Raw genomic sequence first — 23,409 nt, 5'->3', positions numbered from 1 at the left:
TCTGTTTCTAGCACAACCTGTTCTATTGCCTTAGAAACACAGAGGAAATGGGTGAATAAATCAGGTGATTAATTTAAGATCAATTCAGAATGCTTTTCTCTCGTTAAAAAAAAAGTGCTTAAAAGGGTGTCTGCATCAGAAAAGCAGCATGCACTGGTTTTCATTTATATTCCTTAATCCTGGATTGTTTTATTATTTCTTAAAATCCATATCCAAAAAGGATAGGAGACAATCATACCAGGTGAGGTGTCCCTGCTTCCTCACAGAGGCAGGTGAGCTGGAAACCCAATTATATATAAACTCGAGCACAGTAGAATTCAGGGGTATAATCGAGATTTTCTGTCAGATGAGAGTGCAAAACTTCTTTGGACTGCAGAGAAAAAGTGAAATGTGCATCCTGTAACAGATGCCCCCCATTATTTTAGCCCCGTGGCACCACGCCAGGCTCCAAATGCATGCAATAAGTGGGTTAGGGGGAGTGGGGAATCGGGCACGTTTCTAATGGCTCTGCAAAGGCCACGTGTGGAAAGAATCTGACAGAGACAAAGTGGCCTGCGGGCGGTGTGGCCGGACACAGCCTGTCTGACTCCAGCACCCAGGCTGTCAAAAACCAGCCGAATCTCGTGTGTCCTGAGTTAAGTTTTCACAGCACAGAGACTAGTTCAGTCGCTGCTCCACAGTGCCCCAAGCCCAGGGGCACCCAAAGTATTCACAAAACACAAGGGTGAGAATCACAGTCTGCCCAGCGGGTTCTTTGACCTCTTTGTCGGCTTAAGGAAACCAGTTCTTAAGGATATCTGGTCATAGGAATGAGTTTGGGGAGGATTTCTTATCCTGTTATCCTGATTGGGACAAAGGAGAATGTTAATTCAGGCAGACATTTGGACTAATTTTGTGTGTGTGTCGAAAGTTATTAAAATGAACATTTAAATAACCCCTCCCCGTGAAGGGGAGCAGTGCATCCTAATTTCAGAGAAGTTAGGAGGGGAAGGGATGAGCGGAAAATCCTTTGCCTTTTCACTCAAAATTCATTGAGTTCACACCGGTGCGGTTTATGAAGACACATTGTGGATGTTACTCCTGATGTATGAAATAGACTGGTGTTCTCTCCCTTAAGAACGTGATGGTGATTTTCTGGGAGCTGAAGACTGAAGCCCTGTTGCAGCCTCTGAGCCGCACTATTCACTTCTGTGGAACATAGCTTTTCCAGGCTCTGATTACATATTAATATGTGTAAACAAAGAGATGGGAGGGGCGTTCAGAAAGGTACCAGAAGGGAAGATTTCCTGCAGCCAGACCTGCCAGCTGACACGTACATGGTACTGCCTCCCTGTCTTTCCTCGTGCTTATGTTTTCATTTCAAAATTACTATTGTATTTAGTGTAGTTTGCTTGTTTCGTCTTGTAAAATACTATGTATCATGAACATTTTCCTAAATCAGTCAATATCCTTTGAAAATGAGATTTTTAATGGCAGCATGATGTTCTATTTTATGACTGTGCCAAATTTACTCAATGATTCACAGTTTAGGTTGTTTCTAGTATCTTATTTTAGTTAATAAACATGCACAAATCTCAAATTCCTGGTCAAAGGATGTGAGTGTTTTTAATGTTCTTGATTATACTGCCAAGTGACTTTCCCAAAAAGACATGCCAGTGCACACTTTACCATTTGTGGGGGCTTCGTGAGACCTGACCAGGCTTTTGTGGGAATTGCATCGATTCTGCCCATTGCCTTCCCTTCCTCGGGTTTGCCAGCCCCACGCACCCGTGACAGTTCTGCTGCTGCTTTTCCAGCGTGGAGACACTCCTCTTTCCCATGTTGTTTCATTGCTTATACTTGAGAGGCGCTTGGTGCTGGAAGCAGCAGTGGGCGTTGCGACGATGGAGAAGCTTCTAGTAAAGCTCTCCATGTGGGCTTCCAAGTCCTTCCGCCCCTGAAGTTACATGCAGAATTGTCTCTCGTGCGCACATGGATACACAGGTATTTTTTTCTGAAGAAAGATTCTACAGCTTTCCTTAAATGGTCGAACATTCCTTAAATGCTCCACAACCTTAGAATATGGCCTGGTGTTTCATCGTTACACACGTTGCCACCTAAGCCTGGAATTGTCCTAACTAGTGAGTCCTAAGAATTTGTCTTTCTATTTAATTAAAAATAGCAAGGATAAATGAATGTCCATTGATAAGTATTTTTTAATTGACATATGGATGTAGCAGATTAATCATCATTATATATTATCTTGGCATACCTGGGAAAATCTACTTGGTCAAGATGTGTGGGGTTTTTTAACATACTTCTAAATTAATTTTATTTTATCCTAAATATTTTGAGATTTTTCCTTCTGTATTTATAAGTGAAATTAGTCTTTAATGTTTATTTTTATTGTTTGTTTAGTATATTGTCTGGTTTTGATATCAGACTTATGATCGTTTCATAAGTAAAATGCTGTGCTTTTCCTTTATTGGATATTACATTCTGGAACAGTTTTTATATTCCAGGAATAATTTGTTCCTTAGAAGATGAAAAGACTCACCTGTTAAAACAGCTTGATCCCAGTGCCGTTTTTACAGATTATACTTCACCAACTTTTAAAAAATTTTTTCCCTGGTTATTGGTATTTTTAGCTTTTCCTTGAATCTGTTGTGGTAATTTTTACACTCTCAGAATGTCATCCATTTCCTCAAAGTTTGACTGTTAGCACGGAGCTGTGCAGAGTACTTTCTCTAAGAAAACATGAGTGTGTGTAACACAGTTCAGACGTTTGTTTCTCATTGTTTTCCCTCTTTTGGTATTTCATGTATCTGTTATCTGGCCTGTGGATTTACGGTGAATCTGAGCACCGTCTCACTCTCCTGACAGCTCCTAGTTGAGCAGACGCTGCACTGTTCTGGGCGTTTCGTATTTACATCAATCAATACAAATTGAAAGCCTGGGTCTTGTGGAGCGTGTCTGCCAGGAAGCCTTACCTTCTGATTCCTTCTTTTCTGTGCTTTTATCATTATTATTTCCTTCTTGCTTTACTTGGCTTGTTTTATTACTTTCCTGCTCTATTTTCTTATGTATTAACAAAGGCATTTAAGGCTATAATTATGCCTTTGATTATAATTTGGTTTGAAATGTTCTCATTTTTTAAATTTTTCAAATTTACTGGTTTTCTAGTTTTAATTTTATTCTTTAAGAATTTATTTAGGAAATAAGTTGGATATTCATTACTTTCATTGCTCTTTTCAATTTTACAATGTGTATCATATTCCATGAGCTTTAAAGACACAGGGCGTTGTTATCTCTTTGATTATTTGTGTCTGTCCTGTTTACATGTGTTTTCTTGCTGCCAGCAAAATCATTCATTCATCCAACAGATATTTAATGATCCCTGCTATGTGCATATACAGTGAATTCCCATTTACCAAAGATCTGGGGGCTCATAGGACTCTCTTCATTTGCCTTATCTGGATCTGAAGTTAAAGGGAAAACCCTTTCCCTCTATTCTCTTGTGAACAGTCTTCCTAATATTTAAGGTTTGCTTCTCACGGGCTGAACTGCCCTTTTGGACAAGGAGGAGGCCTGGGCCTCGGGTCTGAGTCATGCGAGTGTGGTTCTGACCTCTAAGAGCAGCTGGAATCACAGAGAATAAGATGCAGTTCTCACGGCAAAGATCAGGCCGAGGACCTCGGAGACCCTCAGAACCAAGCATAGACTCTGAAGGCCCCAAGTGCAACGGGCACGCTCCGAGCGGTCTGAGGCCGTGGGTCTAACTGGGGACCCCAGGGAAGGAGGCCAGGGTGGAGCCGGAGCCTGGGAAGACTCTGCCGTCTACAGACAAGGGCGCCTTCGTGGGCCCTCTGTACAGTTCTTGAGGCCGCTTAGCTGGTTTAGCCAGCCCTGCTGAAAATAAATTTAGCTTTGCATCCAAGATGGGAAACTATGCACAGCTCTCCAGGGACCAGGTTCTAAACATTAATTCTTATTCTGTAGTTCTGTCCATGGAGGGGCTAGTACAGGGACTGGATGCAGCCCAGAAAAGCCCTAAAAGACATTCATCCTACCTCCTTCTGCAGAGAGCCTGATTGTTCTGTTGTGATTTGCCTCATTCTCTTAAAAGATGGCTTTGAGAGAAGTTTCCTGTCGGTTAAGCACTGCACGTGGACATGGGCCGTGAACTGGTCTCACTCGCCTCTTTCCGGCGTTGCTCGTGGCGGTTTTACGTTCTGTTCTGATAAGACCTTCCCAACGCTGCCTTGGACTCGAGGTTTCTGACTTGCTCAGGACTCTGCTCTGCTTCGCCGAGGCCCTAACAAGGCAATTTGCGAGTAACCAGATTAAGGCTTCTTAAATGATTGAAAACAAGGGTTGTGTAAAACCTAAACCAGCTGTAAGTAAACTAATATAAGTTGAAATGCAGATAGTCTTTGTTCGTAGTGAACACAGAAACAAAGGATTTAAATTCATACCTGTCTCAATTTCTAGCTCATGTATTGCCTCCTGGGACAATCTGTCCCCAAACAGACATTCCTGTGGTGAAAACACGTCTGAGTCCCTCGTGGGTGGACTCTGTTCTCAGTCTCCCTGTTTCCCGAGACGCCGCACTGTGTCTGGGTCCAATTAAGTGCTCAGTGAATGTGTTGAACAGAAGGAATTGAATTAACCAGTGATAACAAACATGCTCAGCAAGAAATGAAATTCTTATATAAGAAATTGGGGTAAAAAATTCCTTCTACAAATCACCCAAAAATGCTAAATGAGGTATAACAATGATGCTTTAAAATGCATAGCTGAGATTTAAAGAAAAAAAGAAAAATCTCAAAAAAGAGCTGAGAACCAGGGGCCAGGCAGTGGGGGCATCTGGTTCCCGGGGCTTCTGCTGGCTCGTTAATGAAGAGCTGGGATGAGCAGCCTCGCAGAGCAGATGAGGGCGGCTGGAGGAGAGAGCTAGACCGAAAATCTGACCATGGAGGTGAAAGGGAAAGTTTTCTTTATCCACCTGTGTGTTCCATGAAGACACTTTTAGATCTTTCCTGAGAATCTCTCACCACGAGGCCTGCCTGCGAGTTGGGTTTTTCTGTTTATGTCACCTGCCTGGTACAGGAACTCTGAGCTCAGACCTTCACGCAAAGCGTTCCTGAATTGGTAGCCTTGGGGGCACCTGGCAAAAGCAAACACAGGTTCTTCTGGAGGGAAACTTCTCACAAATTCCCACCGATCAACTCCATGTTCCAAGTGGACAAACTACACGAAGAAAGAAGCCACAGTGAACCAAAGTCAGCAGGTGACAAACAGTGAAATCGCATCCTCGAAACCTCAGATAATGGAGTCATCAGGCACAGAATACAAATACATTAGTTTAAAATGTTTAAATAAAAAAGAGGACATTGAAAATATGAACCAGAAACAAGATACTCTTAAAAAGGACCTTATCGGGGGAAAAAAACGCAAATCGAGTAGATACATCCAACAGCCAATCAGACACACATGAAAAGAGAGTTCTGGGACGGGCGAGGAACCTACCGAGTGCATACAGAGAAGGAGAGGGCAGAAAGCAGAAAGGGTGTGGGAGGATCAGGATGTCGGGCCCCGCACAAGTCTGATCGAAGTCTCAGCAGAACACAAGGGTGGTGGCTGATCCTCAGGTGCGGAGAGCCTGACCATCCCAATACGGTGAATAAAAAGAGATCCACAGCCAGGCAATTGTGGTGAAACTGGAAAATGCCAGAGAGCTGGAGGTCCTCGACACTCGGAGTGAAGGGCAGAGGCCGCGCAGGAGCAGGAGCGGCAGGGCGGGCGGCGGTGCCCTCCAGAGCCCAGAGCAAGTTCCCATCCACTGGGAGGGGTGTGCCCGCTGGACTTCCACTCAGAAATGAAAGGAGACGTTTTCAGAAAAACAAAAGCAGCTGGAATCCACATCCAGCAGACCCTCGTTAAAAATGCCTCAAGAATGTGCTTCAGGAAAAAATAAACCAGAAGGAGGAACTGAGAAGCACAAAAGAATGTCAGCAAAAAAAAAGGTAAAACACGGGAAAACCTAGCAGACTGTTTAAAGCAATAATGAAATGGGGGGGAGGGGAGACTGAAAAACAAGGGGCAGCAAACACAGGGCGGCAGACAGCCCCGCTGATGGGTGATGGGAGTGATACCAAGTCCCGTGCAGAATAAACCACCCGATGAGAATAAGCGACCGTACCACGTCCTACGTGGAAGCATGTGGGCGCCCGTGATCCAGTGACTCCGGGAGGGGTGACCTGGCGCCTTCCCCGAAGTTTGTTCAGTGTGGTTTTGGCGTCTGTTAGCAGGTATGTGTTGTCCTTATGTTGTTTTCTGTGCTTCTGGTAGGTTTGACATTTCATTTTCCAACTGTTTAACCTGGACTCTCATCACAAGATGAAATGATTTAAAGCTGCTCAGAATCCCCCATCCTGTTTATTAATCCCTCAACCAGAAAAGAAAACAGAAAACAGACAAAAGCTAAAAGCAGAGTTTTCAAGGACATTTTCGGAACCCTAGCGCGTCATCTACTTTCTTCCTGAAGCCAAGCTGTAGGGCGCTGCAGTCGTGAAGCTAAAAGCTTGACAAAATTCCACACGGACCCGACATGTGAAGCCTTGGCAGGAAGTCGCCTGGTAGAAGGAAGCGGCAGGACTGGCTGCTGCTTTCACAATCAGTTCGGCTGTGTCCCCTTCAGAGCTTCTGCCGTCTGCACTGATTGAAGACCCAAATCACCCCAAGAATTCATGGAGAGAAGGAGGGACCACACACACACACACACCGTGGACGCAGAAGTCGGTGTGGAAACACTTTCCTCCTAGACTGAAACATCATTGTTTCCAATTGGAAATTGGTCATTTCTGTCGACAGGATGGTCTCAAGAAGAACATAGGTCCTGGGTCCAGCCTCCACCTCGCTCTTGAAAGTTAAGACAAGCTGGGCGATTTCACACAGCTGTGGGGAAGGGACAGTGGTCCTGGTGTCAGGTGTCAGGTGCTAAGACAGCTCAGTGTTTTCAGTAAACAACTGATCATTCCACGTTTTTGTCTTTGTGCTCACTCCAGGCACGTAGGCGCCAGCCCCTTGGAGGTTAGCCTGAGGTGCCCTCCTCTGGGCTCTTCAAAGGGAGGGTCTGCAGTGAGGATGGGCAGCTCCTGGAGGGTCTGCTGACGTGAACGCTGACCACTGCTCTGCGTGGCCGTGAACACCACTCGGTGATGTCGGCGACGCACTTGCCTCTTTTTGGCAAGCCGAACGTGAGCGTTGAATTTATGAAATTGTCTTTTGCCCTCCTCCTGGGCCTTGATGGGCTCTGGGACCTATGGACAAAACTTCGAGTTCTTGCCAAAGTTTCTTTCCCAAACCAGCGCTGACATTGCCCTGCCGGGGCTGAGGCTTCCCGGGTCACCAAGTGTCCTCGCACACTCTCCCTCCAAGCTTGCGTTTCCTGCTAGATTAGGCTCCTTTTCTCTGCTGGGAGTCATGGTATTTTCAGAATCCCGTGATGATCTGAGCGCTGTACACCCTTGAGATTTAAAATATCCCTACTGAACTGAGCGTTTTCTACTGAAGGAAAGGTCGAAACGGCCGGTGCTGAGATGAGCGAGGCTCCACGTGGGATGGCGTTGTCCGCCCACAGACGGAGCTCTGCCGTCAGGGGAAGCTCAGTGTCGTTTTGAACAGGTGACTCCACAGACCCTCTCCAGGCCCTCGAGCTTCCGGCGGTGGCTCCCCGTCTCGCTTCTCTGTGCCCTTCCACACACCACCACTCACGCCGTACCCAGAGGCTCACGTGAGGAGTAACTCCTGGAGGCAGCGGCTTCCAGGTGGACCAGAGCGTCCACTTGGTCTTCCGTGAAGCAGGATTACAGTGGAAACACCTGTGCACACGTCAGTTCCATGCTGATGGTCGCGGTTGGTCTCCACTGCTAATAGAACTTCCTGCCGAGATGGAAAATGTCCTCCCTCTGCTTTGTCCAGTGTGGCAGCCGCTGGCCACATGGGGCTTTGAGCATCTGAAATGTGACCAGTGCAACTGGGTAACTGGAGTTTAAATTTTAATTAATTTTAATAAACTTAAATAGCCACATTTGGCAAGAGGCATATTGGGCAGCCCAGGTACAGACTCCTTGAAATTTATAATGGGGCCTCGGTTTGCCTGTTGAGGTTTAACACGGAAAAAAGTCTCTTCTAAAATTGTATCAATGCATTAGTTTGCCAGGTCAGACTTCATCTAACCTTGATTACCTGAACTATTCGAGGGGCTGCACTAATTAATTTAATTTTGTCATTAAATATTAACTAGAAACTCATTTTTTTCCAGACTTTATGGTTTATATCTAAAATATATTATTAGGGGGCCAGCCAGTGGTGTAGTGGTTAAGTTCACACTCGGCTTCAGTGGCCCAGGGTTTACCGGTTTGGATCTCGGGCATGGACCTACACACCACTCATCAAGCCAAGCCGTGGCGGCATCCCACATACAAAATAGAGGAAGATTGGCACAGATGTTAGCTCAGGGACAGTCTTCCTCACACAAAAAAATACATATATATATTATTATTATTAGCCCACTATCGAGCCTTCAATACGAAGTGGTAATAAGTGGAGAGAAAACTTTCCTTGAAATGTGACACTTTGACTGGAAAGAACAAGGCGGGGGCCACACCCCACTGCACGGCCTCCCAGAACCCTGTGGAGCCGCAGGAGCCGGGGCCTGAGAGGACGGCCTGCCAGCACCCCCATCCTCAGTGGGGCTGCCTCTCCCACCACAGCCTGGACCCTGCATTTTGCCCCCTCTCTCCTGCCCTGTGGTCACATCGGGCGCCCACACTCAGCCCCACCCCTTCTCTGGAGGAGTTTGGACCAGGCTCCGGAGAGAAACCAGGAGAGGTGAGGCCCCCGCCCCCATACCCCTCCTCCTGGTGTCCAGTGCCGGGGAAAACCCAGCGAGATCACCACGTGTTTGCAAAATCAACCAGTCCCTGAGGTGTCTGGGGCTCTCTCATGGGAAGCACCCCCCTGGTTTCAGCATCAGGACAGTGATCAGACAGAGAAGCTGGGGACACCTTCGGGTCATCCCTCTCTCCGCTCCACTTTCATCAGGAAAGATGCAAACCAGGAAGCAGCCTGGAGGACTTACAACTAATGATGCATCTGTACGGGTGTCGCTGGGTTGCCATGACTAACACTGAAGTTACCCCTGGAGGCCCGTTCTGTTTGTGTGGGATTCCTTGTTATAATGGGCTCCCAGCGGTAATGTCACAATGATTATCACTAATCCCCTCCTGCTCCCGATGATTTCATGGAGTTCGGAAGTATCAAGCCGTGAAGCCTGCTGAACCAGGAAATGGTTTATTGCAGCACAACTGCTGGTTCTGGATTAGGAGAGCCCCTTCATCAAGTGTCTGCCCTGCGCCTGTCAAGTCATGTGGCTTTTTGCTGTACTCAGACGCCGTGTCCCGTGAGCCTGTCCAAAAACCCCCACCCTGGAGGGCTGAGTGCACTCCGACCCCACTGCTTTGGGACCCAGACTGGAGCCTGCTTTGAATGGGGACCAGCCTTTTCTTCCCTCCCTCCCTCCTTCATTCCTTTCCTCCCTCCTTACTTACCATCTTCCTTCCTTCCTTCCCTCCTCCTTCCTTCCCTCCCTCCCCTCCCTCCTTCCCCCTTCCCTCCTTCCTTCCCTCCCTCCTTCCTTCCCTTCCTCCCTCCTTCCCCCTCCTTCTCTCCTTCCTTCCCTCCTTCCTTCCCTCCCTTCCTTCCTTCCCTCCCTCCTTCCTTCCCTTCCTCCCTCCTTCTCCCCTCCTTCCCTCCTTCCTTCCCTCCCTCATTCCCTCCTTCCTTCCTTCCCTCCTTTCTTCCTTCACTTTCCCTGAGGGTGGCAGGTCCTGTTTCTTCCAGACAGATTTGCTTTACAGAAACCATCCAAAGTCATTCACAATGAATTATAAGGAAAAAGGTGGTGTTTAAAGAGGCAAATATAACTTTCGGTTCAGAAGGGAGGAGGAACTGTAAGCGACACTGTCTCGTGTGTTCCAGGCAATCAGGGCCGAGACCCCTTTGTGAAGGGAAAGGCGTCATCAGATCTGGGAACCGGCCCTTTGTCCAATGCGGGCCACCAGTAGCTCACAGACGCGTTTTTCTTTCTTGACAGATCACATTCTATGTTCTGGTGAAGGCCATTTATACGCTCGGCTACAGTGTCTCTCTGACTTCCCTTACAACCGGAAGCATAATCCTTTGCCTCTTCAGGTAAGTATTGGAGATGAGCAGTCCTGCAGAGTATGAGATGGGAAGTTATCCGCGTAAGCCGTGAGGCCCATCAGAGGAGGAGGGAGACTCACTGCCCCCGAGCCCTCACCGTGTGCTAAGCCGGTCACACTCTCTGGAGAATGCCAGTGTGAAGTATGATGCTGACATGTACGTCTTTGTTTAAATACTCTGCGTTTCTTATGTAAAGAGGTAATACCGACCTTGGATAAGAGTTCAGTCCAACTATTATCTACTAAGTGCTTAGCCATCTTGCAAATGCTTTGAGAGCACAGAGGTGACGTGTTGTTGACGCTGCCATTCAGAAGTGCCTACGTTTGGCCGTCGGTGTCTATTTAGAGACACTGTACTGTGTCCAAGAATATGAAGGCAGGAGTCTGGCTACCTGGGTTCAGTTCCTGGGTCAGTCTCTTAGGAGCTGTGTGACCTTGGACAAATTACTCAGTTTCTCTGTGCATCTGTAAAATGTGGATACTAATGGAACCTACGTGGCATGTGGTAAGCGCTCTTTAAATTTTGCTTGTTTTTCCCCTGGTAATGAGGTTCGAGTCCCCCCACCTGAACCCCTGGGTGGGTCTCTTGGGTGACTAATGACATACATCCTACAGGTGGTTGGTTAGAGGATAGAGGCTTTGGTTCCAGAACAGAAGCTTCTGTCTAGGACAAGCTAATAAGTGTTTTCAGTATTAAATTGTGTCTTAAGCATCACTAGCACTAAATAAAATGGGTGATATCTGGCTTATTTTAACAGGGTTTTGCTCACCACCTATCTTATTTCTCTTTGCTAAAATATAGTTCAAATTTTGGCCAGTATTCAGATAAAATCAATGATATTACAAATGGAATATTTTTAAAACCTAACAACTCATTAAGGGATCCATACTTGGGAGTAAAATAAATGAGTAAAAACTGATGAAGAATATAGCTGAGAAATCCAGCAAATGTAATTGTTATGCTTTCCATTTTTCAGGCATCTCAACTATATCAGGTGGTTGGTAATTCTCAGAAAGAATAAGTCAGTACCTTTAATCCAGAACTGTGCTTTGAAAAATGTCATATTCTAGTTCATTAAAAAAACGCTGGTACAATATTAGTATTTGTTCTTCTATCTTCTGTATTTTACTATATATTTTTAAAACCTCCAAATTGTTAAAGATAAAAAAGGAAGGAAGCGTTCAGGGAGGCAAGCTGGCACAGGGTAGCTTGAACTAGAAAAGCTTCAGCTTCTGTTTACCGAGCTCCTCTGTGGAACCATCCACGTTCTTGATGTCAGCAGTTTCCCTCAGATTTGTGCAGGTGACATATTTAATTAGCCAACCTAATAACATTTTAGAACTATCGTAAATATGGACATGATCCTTTAAGGGAATCTCAAATGGTTTTGTGAGTGTCAAACACAATCTTCTATACATGGACATTGTTAGTCACCTGCTGGTGACACTTCATTTAAAAAGGATGTGTCTGCATTCGGTGTCATCCTGCCGCTGATTCAGTGTGTAACAATTGCTGGAAAAAGCCCAGAGCCCAGAGCTGGCGTACAGTTCTCTGCTCTGCCTTCATCTTGGGCCACCGAAATGCTGTCCGCTTCCCGCCTCCATCTGTCAGATGTGCTTATTTATCCGATGCCAGTTCCCTGGAGAGCTGTGAGAGAGAGTTGATTCTAACATCCATATTATAAAAATAACACGCTCCATTGTCCCAGTGATTACACCCAGGAAACAGAATTGTTTGCAGTCACTGAACATTTATTCCCCATAATAGCCCCATAAGCTAAGAGAGCAGTAAGTGACCGTGTTCTTATTTTAACACCACTTATTTCTTAGACCGGGTCCCAAAGTGCAGGGCCAACTTAGCTGCCGCACACGCCACCTAGTTCTGTGTGGGAGCCGCTGGGCGGTCACCGCGGCCCATCCTCAAGTGCTGATGTGACCCGGGGACCTAACAAAGCAGCTCTAGTCCCCACAAGCCCAGGAAAAACAGCGGTAACTGCTAACACGCTGTGCCCCGCACTTGGTAGGTTTCTGAATTAGTCCCACAGCCTCTCCACCAGGTGAGCGCTGCTGCTGTCCCAGTCTTGCCAGTGAGAGAAAGGGGCCCTGGGAGGGGCCGCCTATGAGCTGGGGAGTGCAGAGCCTGACTCATGACTGCCCGCATGCCGCCGCCTCACCTTGGGAGTTGCTGTGTTCTGACAAGTCCATTTCCAACCATCATTAAGTGGCAGATTCCAGCCTGACTTATCTGGAAACCACACTCTCAGTTCCATCCATCATCCATTAGTACATCCATACTTGGAAGTGCAGTTTTAAAATGAGCAATGGGTGTTGAAGAACACAGCTAAGAAACTCAGCAAACATGTGTTTGGATGGTCCCTAACTGGAATGCACATGTGCTCATCTCTGAGTGGTGGGGATGAGTCCCAAACCCTGCTCCCTGGAAAGACATGGGCGAGAGGGAGGGAGGAGGACGAAGAAAAGAAGGAAAAGCTGGTGTGGAGAGATGCACGCAGCCCACAGGAGCAGCAGCGGGACCACAGCAGCGTGGGCGTGGGGACCTGTGTCCTGAGAGCGGCCAGGACACGGAGAGCGGGCGGGCACAGCTCCCACCTGGGGTGGGCATGCCTCAGCTCCAGACTGCTCCTGAGGCACCGAGAAAATTCACTTTATATTTAGGATCTTCATCCACTGAGGCTCTGCAGTGGGGTTAAATACAGAAAAGTAAACCTTTCTTAGTGAGGTACGCGTTCTGTGAAGTGGGTGAGTCTTGTATGTTCGAATGACACAACGCCCGGGTCAGGACGCAGGACACTGTTAGCACCAGAAGCCGCCCTCATGGAGCTCTGTGTCCACGGCTGCCCACTTCCCAGGAAGGAACCATCATCCAGATTCTGTCACCATAGACGGCTTCGCCTCTGTCTCTGCATGCTCATTCAGCCTTAGGCGGGAAGATCATCAATGTTCTTGTGTGTAGTTATCCTGTTCTCTTTTACTGCCATATGAATGTAGTACAATTGATTTATCCAGTCAACTGTTCACGTATACGGGTGACTCTCAGTTTGGAACCATAACAAGTAATGCTGCCATGAATATTCTCATGGGTTATCTCTTGCACCTATGTACACACTTCTTTAGATATATATGTGTGTGTGTGTTTACACATGTACACATTTATATTTATGTTTATTTCATATTTATATTACATTCACTGGTCATAGGCTATGCGTAGGTTTAGTCTTTCTAGGTAATACCAACTAATTTTCCAAAATATTTGTACCATTGCACATGCCCACCAGCAGTGAATGACATTGCTATTTGCTCTGCATTCTTGCTACCATTTGTTATTGTCAGTTTTTTAAATTTAGCCATCCAGTTGGTCTATAATAATATAGAATTGTGATTTTCGTTTGCATTTCCTTGCTGGATAATGAGGTCATATGTTTGGAAATTATTTTTTTGAAGTAACAGTTCAACTTTGTGCTCATTTTTCTGTTCTGTTGCCTCTCTTTCTTTTTTTTTTTTTTTTTTGGTGAGGAAGACTCGCTCTGAGCTAACATAACATCCGTTGCCAATCTTCCTGTTTTTTTTTTTTTGCTTGAGGAAGATTGGCCCTGAGGTAACATCTGTGCCCATCTTCCTCTATTTTGTATGTGGGATGCCTCCACAGCATGGCTGAGGAGTGGTGTAGGTCCGCGCCTGGGATCCGAACCTGCAGACCTGGGCCGCCGAAGCAGAGCGCAAGGAAATTTAACCCCTTGGCCATGGGGCCAGACCCCTGTCTATTTTTCTTTAAAATGATTTTTAGGAGTCATATAGTGGAGTCTTTTGTCAGATATGGGTATTACCAGTTTTATCTCCAGTTCTGTGGTTTGACTTCATTCTCTTAATGAGTCTTTTGATCAAGAAAAGTTCTTAATTTTAATGACGTCTGTTTATCATTTGTTTTTTATGGTTAGTGCTTCCTGAGTCCTGCTTAAGAACTCTTTGGCATGTTCTTCTTTGTTATCGCCTAGAAATTTTATTACTTTAACTTTTCATGTTTAGGTTTATGATCCACCTGCAATTTAATTTTGTGTGTGGTGTGAGGTAGGGGTTAAGTTCATTGGTTTGTTTCAGTATGTGTATCCAGTTTACCCAGCGCCACTTACTGAGAAGACCGTCCTTCACCACGGCTTTGCAGAGGCATCTGTGTGACAGTGTCTCCTGGGACTGGACCCTCTGCTCGGTTCTCTTGGCCTCTTGGTCTATGACTGGGCATTTTCATGTTGTTGTAGTTGCCATACCTTTATAATAAGTCTTGATTTCCAGCAGCCTATGTCTGTCAGCTCTTCTTCTTTGTTAGGAAGAGTTTGGCCATTTGTACTTACATGTGAATTTTTTAAAATCAGCTTATCTGTTGCCATTAAATAAAATTCTGCTGGGATTTCATTTTCAGTTGCACTGAATCGATATATCAGCTTGGATGGACTGGATATCTTTATGATTTTGAATCATCCAACCTGTGATCATAGTATATACTTGCATTTGTTTAGTCTTTTTTTCTTTTAATAATTATTTGTGGTTTTCTGAGTAAAAGTCTTGCACATCTTTTGATAGTCATTCCTAGGTATTTGTTTATGCTATTGTATATATTTTGTAAAATTCCATTTCTACTTGTTTCTAGAAAGAGAAATTATTTCTGTGTTAATCTTGCTGCAGCAACCTTGCTAAATTTATTTATGAATTCTATAATTATTCTCTAAATTCATTTGGATTCTTCTATATGCAACTCATGTTTTTGTGAAGCACAGTGTTGAATAGAAGTGGTGACTGGGGACACTTTTTCTCATTTCTGAGCTCAAGGTGAATGCATTCAGTACTTCACTGTAAGTGTGATATTCGCTGTAGATATTTTGAAGATACCCGTTACCAGATTAAGAACATTCCTTTCAATTCCCAGTTTTCTGAGTTTTTAATCACGAATAGGTATTGAATTTTATCATGATTTTTCTGCATATATTGAAATGAGCAGATGGTTTTTACCATTTGTTCATTTAGTATAAAAAATTGCATACATCAGTTTTCTAATATTAAATCTACCTTTCATTCCTAAAATTAACCCTACTTGGTGGTGACATATTATTCTTTTACTATGTAGCTGAGTTTAATTTGCTAATATTTTGTTGAGGATTTTTGCATCTACATCCATGAATTTAATCTATAATTTTCCTTTCTTGTAAAATTAGGCTTTGATATGACAGTTATGCTGGCCCATATGTGAATAAGAAAATGTTCCCTCTTTTCTGTTCTTTGGAATAGTTTGGGTTAGATAAGGCGCTATTTCTTCCTTAATGTTCATACAATTCACCAGTGAAGTCATCTGGGCTGAGAGTTGTCATGGGGAAGATTTATTTTTAGGTTCAAGTTTTTAAAAACAGACGTGATGATACAGATTCTCTGTTTCTTTTTATGTTAATTATAAGTTGTGTTTTTCAAGGAGTCTGTCCATTTCATCTACATTTTCTATATTCTCTTATTATATTTTTAATGTAGGTAAGAGCTATACTGATATCTCCTGTTTCATTCCTGGTATTGGTAATTAGTTTTTCCTTCTTTTTATCTTGATAAATCTTACTGAATAAAGTTTTATCAATTTTATCAGTGTTTTCCTAGAACCAACTTTTGACTTTGTTAGTTTTCTCCCTTGTATGTTTTTTTATTAATTTACTGACTTACCCTCTAATCTTTATTATTTCTTTCTTGCTGCTTTCTCTGGTTTTAATTTGGAGTTCTTTTTCTAGCTTCTGAAGATAGATGTTTACAACATTCATGTTCAGTGTTTTTTTGTTTACAGTGCGTTTATTTATATCTACAAATTTCCCTCTCAGTCCTGCGTTAGTTCCATCTTTCAAGTTTTAAGATGTGTGCGTGTTTCCCATTATCATTTAGTTCTGATTTTTCTAAGCTCTTCTTGTGATTCTTTTTAACTCATCGGCTATAGAAGTCTGTAGCTTAATTTCCAATTAGTTAATTTCCTATTCAGCTCTTTGTCAATGATTTCTAGCTTAACACGTGGTGATCGGAGAGCATTCTACGTGAATTCAATCCTCTGAAATTTGTTGAGACTTGCTTTATGATCCAGAATGTGGTCTGTTTTGGTAAACTTTTCCTTTTCACTTGAAAACAATGTAAATTCTGCAGTTATTGTTTTTTGTGCTATATGTCATTTGCATCGTTTGTCAATCATGTTATTTAAATATTCCAAATCTTTACTGATTGTTTTAACTATTTGTTCTATCAGTTACTGAGAGACATATATTAAAACCTCCAACTGTAGTTGTGGACTTGTCTATTTCTCCTTTTATTTCTTTCACTGTTTACTTTATATATTTTAAGCTTATGTTATTAGGGACATACCAGTTTAATGTTTCATCTTCCTGTTAAAATGTCCATGTTTAGTAATGCCTCTTGTCTTAAAAGTCTACTTTGATATTAATATAGTTCTGTTAGCTTTCTTTTCTTTGATATTTGCAAAGTATGTTGTTTCCTATGCTTTCGCTTTGAACTTCCATGTTTTATACTTAATTTGGGTGTCTTATAAGCTCCACTTAATTGGGATTTGCTTTTTATTTCCACTGTCGTTTTATTTTTACACGCAGTGTTTTTACACTCACAGTTAGACTGCTGACTCACAGCTTGGAGTTTTATTCCGCCTTCTGTCTCTGCTTTCTGTTGTCTCAGCTCTGCTTTATCGCTTCTGCACTCGTTTTGTGTTTATTTTTAATGGATCAAGTATTTTTATTATTCCCCTTTTCCCCTTCTGGATCGTTGGTGATACATTCTGTTGTTCTTCTCCTGGTTGTCACCCCAGATTTACAGTGTGCATGCTTGTGTTACAGAAGTTAACCTCCAGTGACTGTTTTTCCACTTCCAGTCAATGCAAGGACCTGACCGCATTTTAATTCCGTTTACCCCCTCATGCCTTTTGTGTTATTGTTATGTATTTTAATTCTACATATAAATTACACAAGACATAATTATTATTGTTGTTGTTTTAAAAGTCAGCATTTATTTAGAGTGACGGGTATATTTATCTTTCCTGGTGCTCATCATTCTGCCTGTGTTTTCGTGTTTCCACCTAGGATCATTTTCTTACTGCCTGAAGATCAGCCTTTGGTGTTTGTTTCAGCACAGGCCTACTGGCAGTGCGTTGTCCTGGTTTTTGATTGCCTGAAATCATCTTAATTTTGCCTTCATTGTTGAGGACATTTTTGGGAGTATTGAATTCTTTGTTGGCAGGTTTTTTCTTCCATCGCACTAAAGATGGGCATCTTCACTTCCTTCAGGAAGTCAGCTGCCAGTCTCACCATTGTTCCATTGAAGGAATGCACTTTTTCTCTGGGGGAGTGGAAGATTTTGTTTTCCTTTCTCTTCAATTTTCTGCAATTACACTGTCATGGGAATTAATGTGGTTTTCTCTATTTCTTCTTCTTGGTGTTAATGGAGTTTCTTTAATCTGTTATTGCATTTTATCAGTTTCAAAAAATCCTTGGCCAGTATCTCCTCAAACATCTCTTTTACCTTAATTCTCTCTCCTCTGAAATTCCTTTTTCATAGATGGTCAAAGTTCTCACCATTTCCCATATATTTCCTACTATTTTTATATCTTTTCCACTATTTTCTCTCTACTTTAATCGAGACATATTCTACTGATCAGTTTTCCAATTCATAATACTCTCATTCACTGTGTCTAATCTAATGTTAGACCCAGCTATTTAATTCTTAATTTCAGGATTCTTTCTAAGTTTTCAAATTTTCATTTGATTTTTATAATAAATTCCATTCTCTAATAAAATTCTCCATCTCTTCATCCATTTTCTTATTTTCTTGAACATATTAATCAGAGTAATTTTACAGTGTATGTCTTAGAATGCCAGTATCTGGGATCTCTTTCTGTTGTTTTTTTTTTTTTTTTTTTTTCCTTTTTAGCTGCATTTGGTCATTTGGTCTTATTTCTGGCATACCTAGTAAGTTTTTACTGAAATTACAAATAATTAAATTGTAGAGGCTTTGGGTGATATCTTACTCCAGAAAGGATTTAATTTTTTCTAGCATGATGGGCAGAATACCCTGAGCCATCGGGGGTTGAATTGATTGGAGGCTGCGCTTCAGGCTTGGTGGAGGCTGGCTTGTTTCTGGTTCCTCATTATTCCTGGGTCATAGCTCTTTAGGGGTTTTGAATGAAAGCCTGGGACTCGCTGTACTCTTGCAGACCCTGAATTTCAATTTTTGTCACTCAATATGTGAGGTTGCTAAAATTTCTTCCAAGCATTTTACTTTCTTAGCCATTGCTTTTTGCTTCACTTCCAGCCTCTCACCCAGCACATGAACACCTTGGGAATGAAAAAAAAAGGAAAGCCTGAGTAGGTAATTCTTGCTGAATTTTAGACTCTTTTCCCTGTGTTTTCCTTTTCTCCAGAATCATTGCTCCTCACGTCTGTTACCTTGAAAGCCCTTAACTTCGTTTGTTTCCATTCCGTCCAGTGACACTGTTACAGGCTGTAGGCTTCTGCTTTCTAAATGGCCGCTATGCCCTGAGACACGAGTCAGCCAACAGCCCGAGGAGACAAGAGGAGGCGCGGTGGACGGAGGACGCATCTTCCTGCTTTTCCCTTCTCGCCAGGGTCTTGGTCCTTCAAGTCTTAGCTGCTTTGGCTGCTCTCAAAGCCCTTAGACGACTTTTTACACTTCGTTGGCCCCTTAGTGGGAGGGTTGTCAGATAGGCTTCTCCTCCGTAGCCACCAGTAGAAGTCCACTTTAGTGTATATTTTTTAATGATTTTCAGAATTTTTAAACTTTATATAAACCTAAAAAGTTAATGTTTGATGATCTCAGAAGTGCATTTATGTGGAACAGCTTGTTTCCTGATGACTCTAAACAACTAAAAGTCACATCAAATATGCAATTAAGTCTTCTCCAAAGCAGAATTTAAGTGTTAAAAGAGAATTAGAAACAAAATGTTCTGAGCATTTTTTAGAGAAGCAGGACGTCACATAAAGTAGGTTCACAGACAGGTCATTTGATGTGGGTCTTGCAGAGACAGCTCGGTCTTCCCGTCCAGGGTGGGCCCGTGCCACTGCAGGCTCAGGGCCTAGCGCAGCTTTGCCTTATGTGTTTATCCCGAAATCCTGTTTCTGGGACTCCAGCCTAAGGAGATAGTCAGAAATAGGGGAAAGACTCAGAAACAAAATGTTTATCATAATGCAAAACTGAAAACATCCTAAACGTACAATCAGCAATAAATGACTAACTCCATAAAAAAGAAGAAAGCTTTAAGATTAAAGCCACATAGGCAGTTATTAAAGTGTCCACAAAATCCATGTTTATCTCTCCCCCCACCACCCCTCCTCCATCACCCTCTCCCCCTTCTTCCCCTCCCCTCCCCACCCTCCCCTTTCATCCCCCTCCCCCACCCTCTCCCTCCCATCCCCCTCCCCACCCCCTCCCATCCCCACCCTCCCACAGGAAGCTGCACTGCACCCGGAACTACATCCACCTGAATCTGTTCCTCTCCTTCATCCTGCGAGCCATCTCGGTGCTGGTCAAGGATGACGTCCTGTACTCCAGCTCTGGCACACTGCACTGCCCCGACCAGCCGTCCTCCTGGGTAAGGCTGACCCCGCGCAGGTCCTCTCACTGTGGGCAGGGTGGCCTGTGTGATCTGCAGCCCCGGCTGACCCCTCCTCCCCGCCCATCTCTCGTCTCTGTCTCTACTTCTCAGCGTGATGATGTCCCACAGCCAGTCCCAGTCCTGGTCACGGTGAGGGGTCAGGCCTGAGGAGCAGAGGGCCTGGCCAAGAGGCCCGGGCTCAGAGCAGGCCAGGTCGGCAGATGAGTGAGCAGAGTCCCAGGCACAGCCAGGGGCTGAGAGGTCAGGGGCTGGGAGGTCAGGGGCCCAGAGCGCTGCCCCAGGAAGAGCCAGACCTCCAAGAGGGCACTGCCAGGAGCCCACAGCCACAGCTCTGGGCTGGAAAATCCTAACATAGATGGACATGCACAAAGCGACTCTTTTCTCCCCAAATCTCCCAGATTCTGAGCAGTAGGAGCTTGCATCCGATTGCTGGGAGGAGCCACGTGTGCAGTGCGTGCATTCCCTGCAGCGCCTGCCGGGAGCCGGTTACTTGTCTATGAACACACTTGGGCCCAGCTCTTTGATACGAGGATAAACCTTCTCAGTTACTAGTTTCTACAAGTGCAGTCTGGGCTGTTCCACATTACCCGTGCTGTCCCACATTACCCGTGCTGTCCCTCATCCCTGGCTGGTTTGTGGTGGATGTTAGTGGGTCTTGAATACCGAGTTCAACTTAGTACAACATTGGTTGAGCTCCTCCAACATGCAAGTCATTCTGCTGAGTTGTTCTCCACCACCACATCACGCCACAGTGTCCTCAGGGTCTTTGGCAGGCCTTTGGGTTCTGGTTCCTCACTCTTAATTTGATGGTAGCTTCTGAGGTTGGCTCCTCTCATCTGTAAGGAGCCAGGATGTTGGCTCTCCTCTCAGATTCCAAATGGATGGAGTCATCTGCTGGCACCATTGCTCTGGACTGAACAGATTTGAATTAATTTAGTTTTAAGATAGTAAAGCCCTTTGTAATACCACAGAACATCAGCTGTGTCATAGGCCTGCAGGTAAATATAATCCTGGGGATAATCAGCCCATGATGCATGTGGATTAAATTAATAACAGGAGCCTGCTGTGATGAAATTAACAACAAGATCCTTCACTTGGCAAATCCCCACCCCCAAGCGGACATTGGGGCCACTGGGGCAGGAGTCCTCCGTGCGCACAAGGGTGACCCCCCACGCCATGAACCAGGGGCATGCCGGGCTCTCCATCACTTCTCTGGGTCTCCAAGCTCTAAGCCCTCCTTCCTTAGCTCTTTATTAAAGGACCTAGTGACCCTGCTGGGCCCACAAACACCAGGCATTTGACCGGAGCAGTGCTCTCAACTCTCCTGAGGGGCTCCTCACTGAGGGTCGAGGAGCAGTGGAAACCTGGGGCAGCAGGTGTAGTGACCCTGCCCTGCCATCATCCCAGCCCTACCCCACCGCCCTACACTGGGAATCACTGACTCCCCAACCATGTGTGAGTCTCTTCCAAGAGCCAGGCTGTTTGCGGGGACACTGTTGGTGAGTGCCTAGTGACCTAAGAGAGCAATTCGCCCGTTTTGCAAATGAGGACTCTGGGCTCAGGGGACCCAGCAACCTGCCAGTCTCACAGCTCACAGCACGATGGGCTGATGGTGCTGCGTCAGGGCTCAAACCGTGGACGCCCTGCAAAGAGGGCCAGTGTTGCATTTCCAGCAAGTTCTGAGGACTGCAGTTGGGGAAGGAGGGAGCAGACACAGGAGCCCTCTGGTCCCCAGAGCTGTGAGAGTGGAGGGGAGGGTCCCAGATGCACCCCGTGGCACCAGATGTCACCGAGAGTCCTGTACCAACAGAGGAAAGAAGGACCCAGGACGGGAGAAAGATGGGGACAGAAAACAGGAGGGAGGAAAGGACGCATGAGGCAGGGGAGAGTGGGGGTGGCAGAGGAGAACAGTCTTCCCTTTACTGTCCCCTAGAGCATGCCGAGGTTTGTGTCAATTAGCCAGAAACAAACCTCAGCGAGAGGAACACGAGAGAACCTCCTTCCCTTCAGCTGCATCTCTTGGATGTTTTTGTTCCCGCTTTAGACAAACCCGCGTTATTCTCCCAAGCAGAACACCTGGGGCAGCTCCCCAAAGAGATACAGGGGTCTTTTTCTCAAGACCCTTGGAGGAGCCAAGAACGTGACAGAGTCTGTCTCCTTTCAAGAGAAGGGTTCCCCCTGCCATGCCTCTTCCCATGTGGCCTGGCCGGGCATTTCTCCTGGGCTCAGTATGTCTTCTCGTCTGAGGGTTCCCCGGGCTACCCGAGGGGAGGGGGACACACAGGCAGTTTATTCTCACAGAGGCCAGAGCAGATGGCATGTAGGGTCTACGAGGATGCTCAAACCCCAGCCACGGGCTTTCCAAGGCACTCCCTGAGAGCCTGAGTCCCGCCTGCCAGGGGGGCTGGGGATGTACACGGCAGCCGTGAGCTCTGCGGTGAGGCCGAAACCTCTAAACAGGGATGCGCCCAGTCCAAAGCTAAACTCTGACCTGGCCACTGCCTGCTGCCCCAGGGGGCCGGGGGCAGGATGGGAGCCAGAGATACAGGCTGGAGGTCAGGCTGAGGGTCCACACATCCCAGAGGGTCCTGGGTGCACTGAGCTGCCGTATCAGCCCACAGCCCAGGTCAGAACGGCAGAGGGTCTGGAGGAAAGTGAGCAGAGCACAGTGAGGGAGAGCCCATCCACGTGCACACATGCACGCACATGCAAAAACAGGTGTACGTGTGCAGACACACAGAGGCACCCGTGTACACACACGGACGCACAAGCATACACGTGCACACAGGTTCACGTGTGCACGCACGTGCACAAACAGGCGTACGTGTGCAGACACACAGAGGCACCCGCGTACACACATGGATGCACAAGCACACACGTGCACACAGGTTCACGTGTGCATGGACATGCACAAACAGGCGTACGTGTGCAGACACACACAGGCACCCGCATACACACTCAGGGACGCACAAGCACGCACACATGCGCACACAGGTTCACAAGTTCATGCACGTGCACAAACAGGCATACGTGTGCAGACAGAGGCACCCACGTACACACACAGGGACGCACAAGCACACACGTGCACACACGTACACGTGCACACACAAACACGCCTTCAGACTCTGTTCCGTCCCATGTTTGGATCCATCCCCGCAGGGACAGCTGGTTTGGGGCTTGGCGAGGTGCTGTGGGAGCCCCGTGTCCTCAAGTGCACTGCAGCTGTAGACACAGGACACACATGCAACCACACAAGTGGGCATTGCCGTGGACATGCGACGGCCGTTCACTGCACTCAGCAAGGGCTCACTCACTGTCCCCAGCCCCATGGCTGTCTGCTTCATGGTATTTTCACACATTTAAATAAAACATCTTGTGTTTCTTGCTCTTAACCAGTGACTACAGATGCCGTAAGTCTTCCAGGGACTAGGGGAATGCCCTACACTCCTGCGGGGCCTGGGGTGGACAGGCATTTCCAGGGTGTTACTAAGT

At 45.6% G+C, this 23,409-nt stretch overlaps 1 protein-coding gene across 1 annotated transcript in view; it reads left to right on the top strand.

The window, feature by feature from the left end:
- Positions 1-23,409, top strand: part of VIPR2 (vasoactive intestinal peptide receptor 2) — a 75,052-nt gene that overhangs the window by 40,059 nt on the left and 11,584 nt on the right. The window contains exons 5-6 of the mRNA XM_087433883.1: positions 10,139-10,236; positions 19,752-19,893. Coding sequence (XP_087290009.1) covers positions 10,139-10,236; positions 19,752-19,893 — 240 coding nt within the window. The remainder of the gene's footprint in view (positions 1-10,138; positions 10,237-19,751; positions 19,894-23,409) is intronic.

Source organism: Ceratotherium simum, chromosome 1 (assembly GCF_057802395.1).
Source record: "Ceratotherium simum simum isolate JZ-2026a chromosome 1, ASM5780239v1, whole genome shotgun sequence".
Classification (NCBI taxonomy): Eukaryota; Metazoa; Chordata; class Mammalia; order Perissodactyla; family Rhinocerotidae; genus Ceratotherium; species Ceratotherium simum.
The sequence above is the reverse complement of the archived record's forward strand: the minus strand, read 5'-3'. Positions and strand labels throughout refer to the sequence as shown.